General features: G+C 45.6%; 1 protein-coding gene across 1 annotated transcript in view; it reads left to right on the top strand.

The window, feature by feature from the left end:
• Positions 1-12,310, top strand: part of otud7a (OTU deubiquitinase 7A) — a 34,326-nt gene extending 22,016 nt beyond the window's left edge. The window contains exons 6-13 of the mRNA XM_035664443.1: positions 589-690; positions 1,261-1,388; positions 2,032-2,144; positions 3,510-3,637; positions 3,723-3,872; positions 9,580-9,694; positions 10,300-10,384; positions 10,742-12,310. Of these exons, the coding sequence (XP_035520336.1) occupies positions 589-690; positions 1,261-1,388; positions 2,032-2,144; positions 3,510-3,637; positions 3,723-3,872; positions 9,580-9,694; positions 10,300-10,384; positions 10,742-12,310 (2,390 nt within the window). The remainder of the gene's footprint in view (positions 1-588; positions 691-1,260; positions 1,389-2,031; positions 2,145-3,509; positions 3,638-3,722; positions 3,873-9,579; positions 9,695-10,299; positions 10,385-10,741) is intronic.

Below are 12,310 nucleotides of genomic sequence, written 5' to 3'. Positions count from 1 at the left end.
TGATTTACTTGAAATTTTCATGTTGTGGTCCGCACGTGTTACGACGGCACGTGACGCGGCCGCAGCACGCCCCGAGTTGCGTGGAGTGCGAGGGCCCGCCCAACGCTGCTTGCAGCTTTAATTGTTCTTGTTATATCTAAATTAGACTTGATATAAACCTGCTGTTGTATTTCTATTAAATCTTCTTTTGTTTTCTGTTCATTTGTTTTGATTGCCCTTTTCCCCCCCTGTTGCTCCTGTTATATCCCCAGCCGTGTGTGGAATAAACATCTCTCTTTGAATGGCCTCTCCCAAAGTGTTTTTGTTTTTCTTATGTCCTAAGGCTCCTTTTTTGGTAGACTATATTCTTCTCTTCGTAGGGATGTTGGTTATGAATAAATGTTGTTTTGGGCTCGGAAAGTCGAATGAGACATTGTGTTGGACTGTTAAAATAAATTAAATTTCTTGTTAATCTTGTCACCAATCTTTTTGTGTTTGTTTCCTTTTGAAATTAAGAGAATATTAAATTGAAAATACATTGGAAAAAATGTGTTAGAGTGAGTCAGGCCCCTTCTGTTTCTGGTCTCATTATATTGTATGTGTGTGCAGGTCGTCTGAACTGGTGGTCCACCATGTGCACCAGCTGTAAGAAGCTGCTCCCTCTGGCCACCACAGGGGATGGGAACTGCCTTCTGCATGCTGCCTCTTTAGGTAAGGTACTCATGCACACTACACTATATTTAAGATACAGTATGACCATAACATCCATCACTATTTCTTGGTGTGGAACAACTGAGCCCGCGCAACAGCTGTCTAATAACAGTGTCAGTGCTGCATCACAGCTGCTGAATCCGGAAGAGGGAGTGACAAAAGGAAGCGTGAGAGAGCAAAGGAAGCAAGGAAGGGAGGCAGGGAGGGAGATAACTGACCTATACGTTGCAGGAAACTGTCAGCTGCAGGGTTCGGGGGGGATAGCAGCGTATTCAGGTCTCTGCTGAAGGAGACTGTTGACTCCCCAGTGTGAGGACTGCTGGAGCAGCAGAGGAGCCGTTGGGGGTTAGAGGCACCAGAGCTAATGTAATCTACACTGACAGTTAGACAACTAAGGCCCTTTGATGAGTGATGAAAGACATTTTTAGAGACGAAGTTAAAGAGCTGAGGTCATCTCGGAATGATTTTATAGGTGCAGTCTCTCGTTAGGCTCCATGCAATGGCTGCGTTGTTGTTTTTCGGCCTCAATTTTAACATGCAGTAAAGGTGTTGTTTGTCTGTGTTGATCAGGGATGTGGGGCTTCCATGACAGAGACCTGATGCTGAGGAAATCCCTGTATACAATGATGAAGAGCGGAGCCGAGAGAGATGCTCTCAAGAGGAGGTGGAGGTGGCAGCAAACCCAACAAAACAAAGAGGTTGGGAGAGTGTCCATCTTAGCACACTGCACCTCCTAAATACATCACATCCTCTTTCACTAGTGACACGCTAATGAAGCCACATGAGCAGGCGGAGGGATGAGCCCACCTCGGTTATTAAGCGCTGATTTGAGCTTCCTTGCTGGGTTTTGCTGCAAGGAAAATAGTCTTTCTATAATACCAAGTGTGCATTAGTAGCAGTGCTAAGACTGTCAAATCCTCTGCACTTCCTGTCCCTTCTCTTGATGTTCATGGATTAAAGTATTTGCCAATCTATTAGAAAAAATGTGTCACCAAAGATAGCTCAGGCAAAGAAGTAGTCCAGATGCTCATGTTTTAATAAATGCCTGAGGCGTCCTGGTGGCCCAGTGATCTAAGACACATTCCCCATTCTAAACACAGCGTCCTGGTTTGAGCCAGGGACCTTTGTTGCTTGTCATCCACCTTTCTCTAATTACCCATTTTAAAACTATCCATTAACAACAAAAAATATGACAAAAATACCCACATACATAGATGCATAAAGCTTGAGGAGATAACCTTGTAAATGCAGACGAAAATAGCTAAAATGAATAATAATAGGGATTGTGTGGGTGAGCATCAGCACGTGCTCATCAGAATTTCCATTTGTGTGTTTGTGCAGTCGGGTCTGGTGTACACTGAGGAGGAGTGGGAGAGAGAGTGGAACGAGCTGCTGAAGTTGGCCTCCAGTGAGCCTCGCACTCACCTCAGCAAAAATGGCAACACCAGCGGAGGGTAAGCTGTTCACATTTACCCCCCCATAAAAAAGAAGCCTGCAAGTGTACGCACACTGAACTCCTGAGATACAGCACACATTACTTTGCTCTAACCAGAATTGTGCAACGTTTGCTCTGTAATCATTGTGTAAGATGGAGAGAACAGAGCAGCATCCCACATCACACATTACAAACTCTCCTGCTGTGTTTTAATGTCTTGTGTGTTGAAACACCGCAGGATGCCTACAATTAAAACAAAAGTGACCTTCTCACTAAGATGGATTTGTCAGGGAAACTCATTGTTCCCATTTGGACTGTTGCTCTTTCGAATTGCTTCCTTGATTTAATAACGTTGTTGAAGCTATCGTGTGAGACTGTGCCATCTACTGGCTGCAGGCGGTAATAACCATTTCTGCTGCTTCCTGTGAACTGTGGGTTCTCTTTTAGCTGCAGCAGGTGATGTGATTCGCGAACTGTCCTCCCCTCCCCCGTTGCATAAACAAGTGTAAGAGTAGGTTTATCTCAGGTTACAGAGGCAGATTGGAAACTCTGGTTTCCTCCTCCTACGCACAGAAAGCTTGTGGTTCGTCTCTTGTTTCCATTTTCACTGAAATAAACATACGTACTTTCTCAGATACACAAGCGGTATATAGCATCTGATCTGGTGGAGGGAAAAACAACTGCGATGAACTGATAGACTCATTAAGGTGTCTGCTATAGATTGACATTTAATTACATGAAATGCCATTTCAGTAGGTTGTTCTGCATTATCTTTTCACATGAACTCACTGTTCACCCCAGCGTCGACTTGTCCACTACGAAGCCTTCTTTCACTGCAAATATCCCATTAAAGAACATAATTTACTCATTTAGTCTGATGGTTTTAACCTCTCATTGAGTTTGACTGTAATACAGTAATCAGGTTAGGGATGTTTGATGGTCCTAGTGTGAGATGAGCCCCTAAATAGGATGAGTGGGATTCACATATTAAGAGGCTCTTTATTAGAGTGAATTTGGCAGCGTGGCTGTTTGTGTGGCTGACAACTTAATTGTTGCACATCCTCCGGTTCCCTGGTGGTTGCATGCCTGAGAGCTCTGCCTCTGCTTTTTCTCTCCGTCTCACCCTCCCTCCCTCTTTCTCTCTCCCGCTCGCTTTCATTCAAACACACGTATAAACAGATGGATCTTAGTTGTCCTAGTCTGGTAAAGGTTCCCGGAGGGCAACGTGGATCCAAGTGGATCAGATTAGATAGCACAGACACATGATTAGCAGGAACATTTACCTTTTTTGGATGCTTTTTGTATTAATCAGTACAAATGTAAGACATTATCATAGTATCCCATGATCCCACTGTGTTAAATGTTTGTTGTTTTTTTTTCACAGGGTGGATAACTCTGAGGATCCGGTCTATGAGAGTCTGGAGGAGTTCCATGTGTTTGTGCTAGCCCATGTGTTACGCAGGCCAATTGTAGTGGTGGCTGATACGATGCTCAGAGACTCAGGAGGAGAAGGTAGACATCTTGCCTCAGTCTTCTACATTACAGAAGGGTAAACAATGGACTGACACTTAGATATGGTGTTCTGACTGAATTCCAGCGTTTGCTCCCATCCCGTTTGGAGGACTCTATCTGCCTCTGGAGGTGCCTCCGAGCCGCTGTCACTGCTCCCCTCTGGTCCTGGCCTACGATCAGGCTCACTTCTCTGCGCTGGTGTCCATGGAGCAGAGAGACCAGCAACGAGAGCAAGGTAAGCAACTAAACATCGTCACAAATAACAACACTCATATCATAATCATACGTAATCTTGACAGGAAAAGTTGGGGGCATCCGCAGGTTGAGATGTGCACTATACAATTAACCTTTTCTTGAAACTTTGACCTGCTGTAATGTGCAATGGTTAAGTTGGGTAATAGTTAGGCAGTCTTTGCTTTTACCTTTAAGTGGGTAGATTGCAAGAGCAGGGGCGGGTGGTCTGCCTGTCCTGCTAGAGGTGAATAATGTATGAGACAGCCATCTAATTACCTGTGATCCATTATTAAAACAGGCCAGTTGGCAGCAGGAACCAGAGTGGTCAACATGGAGGGAAAGTGGACAGCAGTCTCCTTTCCTCTACTGAGCATTGACTAAATCAGTCGAGCCTGTATGTTATTGTATGTCTATATTTCTCCCTCTGAATTCACTGTTGGTTGAAATCTAGTTGGTTTTTTTACAGTAGGTGTGTCTGTTTTCTGCGTTTGCCTCTTGCAGGACTGTGTGACATGGTTCAGTTTAGAGCATATTGATTGTGTTATGTTGTGGTGAGGGTGTGTTGATTTTCCGTTTTTGTTGAGTGACTCTTGTTTTTGTCTTGCTCTGCCCGTTCAGATGCCAGTGTTCCCACTCCGGATGCATTGCTTATTCTCGAGGTCAGAGTAGTCCTCACATGGAGTTCCTTTAATTGACAAATAGAGTGGATCTCCTTGACAACCAGTCTTAGTAGTCACAGCACTCCTCTGTATCTGACTCAGTGGGTGGAACTCACTTGTCATTTGTGTGGGCAGGCGGCCAACTCTGTCTCTTTTTCTCACTCTCAAATACAGATACACTTGCGCAAACGGTTTCTTTCTTCCTCTCTCTGTCTTCCTCCTTCTCTTGTGCTTTTTCTGAGTATGTAAGGTCCTATTCTCGGCCTGTAAACACAGACCTAGTTATTAAGTCTGGGTACGACCACTCCAGACTAGCAGACAGACATGATTACTAACCTGCCATCCCTGCCCTGAAGTCATTCCCTTTAATGCCAGCAGCACATCAAAGCCAGCCCCTAGCTATTCAGCACTCCCACTTTAATTTGGGTGTTTTAGTGTGGCAGAGGGGGTTCTCTTTTTGTCCACCAGATGGCACATATGTCCAGAGAACTCGCTGTAGCTCGATCACAACACCACTGCATGACTGTACTTTTTCATTCTGGTACACTGTGTCCTGTGATAGGATCAGAGTCCGTTTTGTCTGCAGTCTCTCTCCAGGATGTTATGAAAACACTGTACACTTAGCTTGGCGCATTTCTGTGTCATGTGATGAATCATATTACAAGGCAATGATACAAATATTTGGTGTTCTGGGTATGTTTTTCTGCATTATTATGTAAGTAAGAGGTATAGTTTTAAATTGCTAGAAATGGGTTTTTACATTTTCTTATCATTTCTGAATTTGGCTTATATTTCTGAACAGATGCCAGACAAAGAGGCAGAGGGTCAGACAGGCAGGCAGACAGACAGACAATCAGACCTAATCTTCCTCTGCCAATTAGGGCAGAGTAGCCCAAGCCGTCCCCTAAGCCCTGACCACATCACCACATATGGGCAGGGTCCTGGGCTGCCGGGGCCTCTGACAAACCAACCCTCCTTCCTGACACTCAGGCCGATGTGTGGACGTCTCAGGTGGAGGGTTGCTCTCAGTTTCCCCCAGCACAGCGTATAGCATCCAAGAGTGTGTGTTCAGGTGCCAGAGACTGAGTTAGAATACTGGCTCTTTCTTTAGCCCTCTGTGTGGAAGATTATAGCAAAGCAACCCCTAGTAACCTGATTCTAAATCACACTGACATATCATGCTACTGCCCCTTTTATGGCACTGCTTGCATGGCTGCCAGGGCTGTACTGATGGTGAATAGTGAAAAAAAAAAAACAGGAAGAGAGGGGTGACTGAAAAACTTTGTTTTGTTTCTGTTTTGTTTTTTTCTGAGCACATCCCAAAAGAGCCGTCAATTGTTTTTCCTGAGTAAGGTAGTCAGGTGAACCCAGATTCCTGTGCACACGGGTATGTTTTCTATGAGCCCACTGCCGCTCACATGCTGTGTGATAATGACTGGCTCCTCAGTAGATGCCGCTGGCCATGTCTTTTATCAGCTTGTTTGTGCTCCTGTGGTTAAACGACGTATGAGTGGAACTGGCCCTCTGGAGCTATTTCAAGCTCTGGTCCCAATACCAAAACACTTCCAGGTTTTCTTTGGCATCTCATCATCAACCCTCTAACGCCCATTCGAATGAAGTAAATGGTCGTCTTTTACACAAAGACCACCTACATAACAGTGCGGCCATCCACCATCCAGCTCTGCCCAGGTTTCCCTTCTCTATCTATTAAAGACACCCAGTGTATTACACCCCATGCAGTCAGCGTAATTAAATCAATATGGCGATGAGAATTAAAATGCTATTTGTTGTGGTTTCATGTGTTACTTCAAATGTGATGCTCTTGCAATTACCACCATGGTTCCGTTGTTAAATATCTGTTGCAAAAAAGCTCAGGCTTGTTTATATGCATGACTGCTGTTTACTCTGGTGAATTGGACCCCTTAAGTCTGCAGCTGTGCAGTGACCAAAGTCAGGAATTCAAATTTGTGCATTTTCCAGACAGTACAAATTGTTCTTGAATTGCAAAACAGAGGAAACATTGGCTCAGTGTTCCTGCTGTGAATCAAAGCTTGTAATGAGTGACTTTGTCCTCCGAAGGGAGTAAAAGAGGAGAGAAAATCCTCCCTTTCAGCTCTTGTGACACAAGGCATACTTGACGTGTTCATTTTGCACAAACTAAAAAAAGACAATGGCAAGATATTTATGTCCAATCAAACCATGTGTATCAATGCTTAGAAAGGTTATCTACCTCATTTCCAACAGCTGTTTCCTCACAGGTTACACCCAAGTGCCCACCCTTTGCCCTGTCTGTAATCCCCCCAAATCGAAGATGCAAACTGAGCAAGGCGAGGCAGGCTAGCAGCTATGTTGCTGAGTACACAGCTCACATACCACGGAGGGCTATGATGTCATTCATGCATAAGCTATGGGAATCGGTCATTCAAAGACAGCAAAACAAGGCTGCCAACAGGGATAGTAAATACATTACAGCACACTTTAGTCCCCCAGAGCTCAATTGGCAGTGTTGAATCTCTGAATCTGGACCGGGCCCAAGCGGGAACAACAGTACACACACAGCACTTTGGAATGCCGAGAAAGGAGGACAGCTGCATCGTGGGAGCCAGGACACCACCTCACAGGCCTCCGCTGCCTGCTGCATGACCTGAGTGAGAACTGAGTGGGAGCTGGTTCACCGTCCTGTGTTTGTCTGTGTGTGTGTGTGTTTGTGATTATGACTGAATATTTCTGGGCAAGAGTGTTCTAGGAAAGACCCTTCTCTAAGAAAACTTCTCTTTTTTTTCCTCCCAGTTTTCAGTGCAGCCCTTTCACTGCTCTCATTGCTGTTTGTCTCTGTGGCTACAAGCATTAGTCATGACTTTTTTTTAGGTAGATGGTGTAAAATGCATTGTAATCTGCAGGTATGACGCAAGGGCAACCTCAACATTTTCGAATTTCTGGAAGAGGCCTAGTTTCTCACAGTGATGTATTTACCAATGATATGATATGGTGATATATTTCCTCAGCTAATGGTGTCAGATATAAAGAAGTGATCCTCTTTGCAGTGTTAATTGTGTTGGCGTTGGTGTGGCTGCGCTAATTCTGTTTCAAGGCATCATCACAATGCATGTACCACCAGTATTTTGACACTTAGTATGCTTAATCATGTACTTTACACCTACGTAGAGACATTCAGAGAAAGACACAAGAGGGAAAGAGTGAGTGTTTGACCTGCAGTTTCATCAGGGACACAGGAGGGGCTGTTGCTGCTGGTGTCTGTGTGTGTATGAAGCCTTCAGAGCAGAGCAGCCTATTGGCAGTGGAAGAATTGATGAGGCAGGGAGGAGACTGTATCTTCCATCTGGGCCTGACAGTGAAGGCTGGAATGTCCTGGGCCTGAACAGCCTGCCTCTCTCTGCTGTCATGTGGACAACAGCCCCCACACCAGGTAGCCTGAGGAGAGTTGTCATGCGGACCAATGGGGTCTAGCTAGTCCTTCTCACACTCTTGTTTCGAAAGGCAGCCATGCACTCACTCACACTAAAACACGTACACGCCCGCACCGTGCACATACTGTAAGCACGCCTCCCACGAAAGGAAGCCCGGGTGGGTGTCTGTTTTATGTTCTGTGTCCACTGATTAATGTTGAAAAGGTCTTCCTGCTTGTAAGTAGCTGATCATATCAGCAGGGTATGAATGAAATGATTTCAGCACTCCTGCTCTTATTCAGTACTGCTGCGTCTGATTGTGCTCGATTACTAAACCAAATCATCATGTATCAGCTGTAGAGCTACTTGGTTCAATGTAAATCTGTAAAGTGGCAGTACCATCATGCCAAGTTTAGTAATAGTAGTATTAGCTTAGGCAGGGGTTCCCAAACTTTTTCATGCCAAGGGCCACCACAATACATGCACATTAAATCACGGACCTCCAGTTTGAGAGGACTTTGTCAAGGAATCTTATTATAGTATAGATTCATATTTTCATCAATGATCAAACTGGGATCACTATCAATGTACTGTACAACTCCCAAAAAATGTGATAAAATTAAAAATGTTGTTTTCCTTCTTTTGCTTGGGACTGCCTACAGCCTACTCTAGGACCCCTGTTGGTCCCCAGACTCCAGTTTGATCACCACACTAAGCTAAGGGAAGGTTCCAGTTTACCACCACCTGGGCCCTATTTTCATAGTTTAGACCATCATCCCTTTTTGGTAATGATAACACTGTTACTAAAGGAACTGCAGGGGTTTGGGACATTGCTAAAAAGAAGTCAAACAGGTCAAGAAACACAAGCAGTGTGGTTTTACCTCTAAATAAAGTGGTTTAGATCATCTGGATAAACTGTTTGCTTCATCTAAATGCTTGTTTTTCCCATTGGACTTTGATGTAGCAATGTACATGTGTTCCCAGATCTCAGTGATATATCTGAGTGCAGCATTAAGATTGCTGGAATAAAATGCCGGTCTTTCACTTTCAGTTGTATTACATGATCTTCCTCAGCAGATGGACTGTGCCCATGCAGCCTTCATGGAATTGTAGATTGTACAGGACTTTAAGGACAACTCATCCATGTTGGTTCAAAAGTTGTGATTAAAAGTCAATTCTCGACCTTGGTCACAGACCTTAACAAACCAGTCTCACCACAAGGTCCATATTAGTAGCCAAACATTTCTTTTTTCCTCATGGAAAAGGTAGATTGACTGGTTACGCAAGACTAGACCAGCCAGTACAGTAGCTCAGAGAACTAGGATATAGACTAGTCTGTGTTATAAGAGGAGCAATCAAGTTAAAGCTGTCTGGATGAGTCACTATGAGTGACACTCACTGGTCACGGTCACTTCTCTGCCTAAAAAATGGATGGCAGATAGAATACACCCACAGTATACTTTACTCCAAGCTGACAGGCATCTGGGATAATTAACGTGGCATTATTCTAGTGTGTCATTATGGTGTCACTTTAGCTCTGACACCACGGTGGCCTTGTGAGGGAATGGGTGGCGTGCGATGTAGTGTCCGGTGGTAAAGCTAGACTAACAAACGAACCTTCTGATAATCTCATCTCTTCCAGCTGTTATCCCTCTGACTGACTCGGAGCACAAGCTGCTGGCACTCCATTTTGCCGTGGATCCTGGCAGGGACTGGGAGTGGGGGAGGGACGACAATGATAATACCAAACTAGCCAAGTAAGTCCTGTATGGTATATCACAGGGTGTTGATGCTTATCAACAAAGCACACACAGAGGCGCTGACTAGAAAAGCATGAAGGGTGAGAGAGTAAAAAACTGCATGCCAAGGCAGTTCTGTTAGTCTACCCACAAGGCTGTATGTGGGGGATTTAACTCTGATTATGGGCTCCGTGCTCAGGTCTCTTCAAAGAATGAGCAGAGAGAGAACAAATTGTGAGTCACGTCAGTCATCCATAGAGTTTCCCAGGAATGGCCTCACTAAAGCAGCAACACCCTCTCTGAGTTTAGCAAAGAGTTTATGTAAGGGTTTCTGTTTCACATTCCTGCCAGTCAGGGGGTTAGCTTATCCTTTAACAAGCTGCAGTATGAACAATGCAGATATACAGAGAAAAGATGCTAATACCACTTCCTAATACCAATACATATGTATATTGACCTTAATGCATTGCAGGCATGGTCTTTAAATTCAATAAATCCTTAAAATTATCACACTCAGACCCATAACGTTGCTATATATGCCATTATGTGTTAGTAAAAAAGTCAAATGACAACTGTGTTATACCACTTCTTGTTGTTAATTGAGTGTACATGTTCTCCCGCAGTCTCATCCTGTCTCTGGAGGCCAAACTCAACCTGCTGCACAACTACATGAATGTAACATGGATCCGAATCCCATCAGAAACAAGGGTAACTTCTTCTCACACACGTGTCTTGTTGGTCATGGCTAATTTAGCTGTGGAGAGACTCTTCCATTCCAGATGTTACTCAAACCACAGAGTTCAATCAATCAGTTTTATTTACTGTCAGAGTGCAATAAATTCAGGCATTCGTGTGTTTGTACTGATTATGAATCACCAGACAGATATTTTTGAATATTTGTTGTTGAATTTGAAACACATTGTGGATTTTTTAGGGCTCTCCACTTATAAACTAGATATGAATTTTGAATTATCCCTTCAATGTCATGTCCCCGAAACATCACTCAGTGTGCTATGTTCTGTATTTTCTTCATTGATGTATGTGTTTCTGTGAATCTCTGTGCAGGCTCCCTTGGCTCAGCCAGAGTCTCCGACAGCCTCTGCAGGTGAGGATGTCCAGTCTCTAGCTGAGTCCATGGACTCTGACCGCGAGTCTGTCGGCAGCAACTCTAACGTCAACAACGGCAAGCCCAGCAAGGAGAAGGACAAAGACAAGCAGCGCAAGGACAAAGACAAGAGCCGGGCTGATTCTGTAGCCAACAAACTAGGTAGCTTCAGCAAAACCTTGGGAATCAAGTTGAAGAAGAACATGGGAGGTCTGGGTGGCCTTGTGCACGGCAAAATGAACAAATCTAACTTTGGCTCAGGTCGTAATGGGGAGAATGGAGGGGAAAAGACAAAGAAGAAGGAGTCTAAAACAACCAAGGGAAACAAGGAGGAGTCGGGCCAATCAGCCAGCTCCACCTCTTCTGAGAAGGCCACTAGTCCCTCTCCTACAGACAGAGACAGACCCTCCAGCTCCTCCCCCACGGAAAGACAGGACAGTGCAGGGAAAGTCTCAGGGGACAAGACCCTGGAAAACTGGAAATACAGCACTGATGTCAAACTTAGCCTCAACATCCTGCGGGCTGCCATGCAGGGGGAGCGCAAGTTCATTTTCGCAGGCCTCTTGCTCACCAGCCATCGACACCAGTTCCACGAGGAGATGATCAGCTACTACCTGACCAACGCCCAGGAGCGCTTCAGCCAAGAGCAGGAGCAGAAGAGGAAAGAGGCCGAGAAGAAACCCCCTGCCAACAACGAGGTGGCTGTGAAGAAGCCTGAGCATGAGAGTGTCTTCCAGAGGGAGAGATCGGACAGCTCGCCTCTGGAGAGCTGCTCTCCCGTCCTGCCCCACCACACCCACACCTACAACCACAACTCACAGCCTCCACTGGGTCTCAAGATGCAGGGCAGGAACAGTCCCACTCCTGCAGCCCCTCTTGTCTCGGTCCCAGTCCCTCCTCTCACCCCGCCAACAGCCTCCCACCACGTCTCCCACCCAGCCCCAGCCCCTGCGCCTTACTCTTCCCCCAGTATTGGTGCTAAGAGACCTGGGCCAGTTCCTGTGTCCGCCCACTACAGCCATACACCGCCCATCCAGAGGCACAGCGTGATTCACTTACAAGATGTCAACATGCAATCCTCCATCTTCCAAGATGACCCCTATAAGCCCGTGGTGGGCACCTTAAAGACATGCGCCACCTACCCCCAGCAGAACCGCACACTCTCATCCCAGAGTTACAGCCCTGCTCGCCTGTCAGGGGTCCGCACTGTTAACACCATAGAGACACTGTCCTACAACATGCCTGGTGAACACAAGTCCCACACCTACACCAATGGATTTGATGCGGGAGACATTCAGGACTGCCTGGAGTTTGCTGATGAGGACAACTCGTCTCACACCTGGCTCAACCAAGACAAAACCAAAGGGCGGAGCTCTGGAAGCCCTTTGTACTGCTTTCAGCAGCGCCGCTGCAAGAGAGAGAACTGCTCCTTCTACGGTAGGCCAGAGACAGACAACTACTGCTCCTATTGCTACAGAGAGGAGCTGAAACGCAGGGAGAGGGAGAGCAAAGTGCAGAGGCCTGCATAG

The sequence above is a fragment of the Morone saxatilis genome, unplaced genomic scaffold (assembly GCF_004916995.1).
Source record: "Morone saxatilis isolate NCDOM2014 unplaced genomic scaffold, NCSU_SB_2.0 Contig2, whole genome shotgun sequence".
Taxonomy (NCBI): Eukaryota; Metazoa; Chordata; class Actinopteri; family Moronidae; genus Morone; species Morone saxatilis.
Note: the sequence above shows the minus strand (reverse complement) of the source record. Positions and strands in the feature narration are given on the sequence as shown.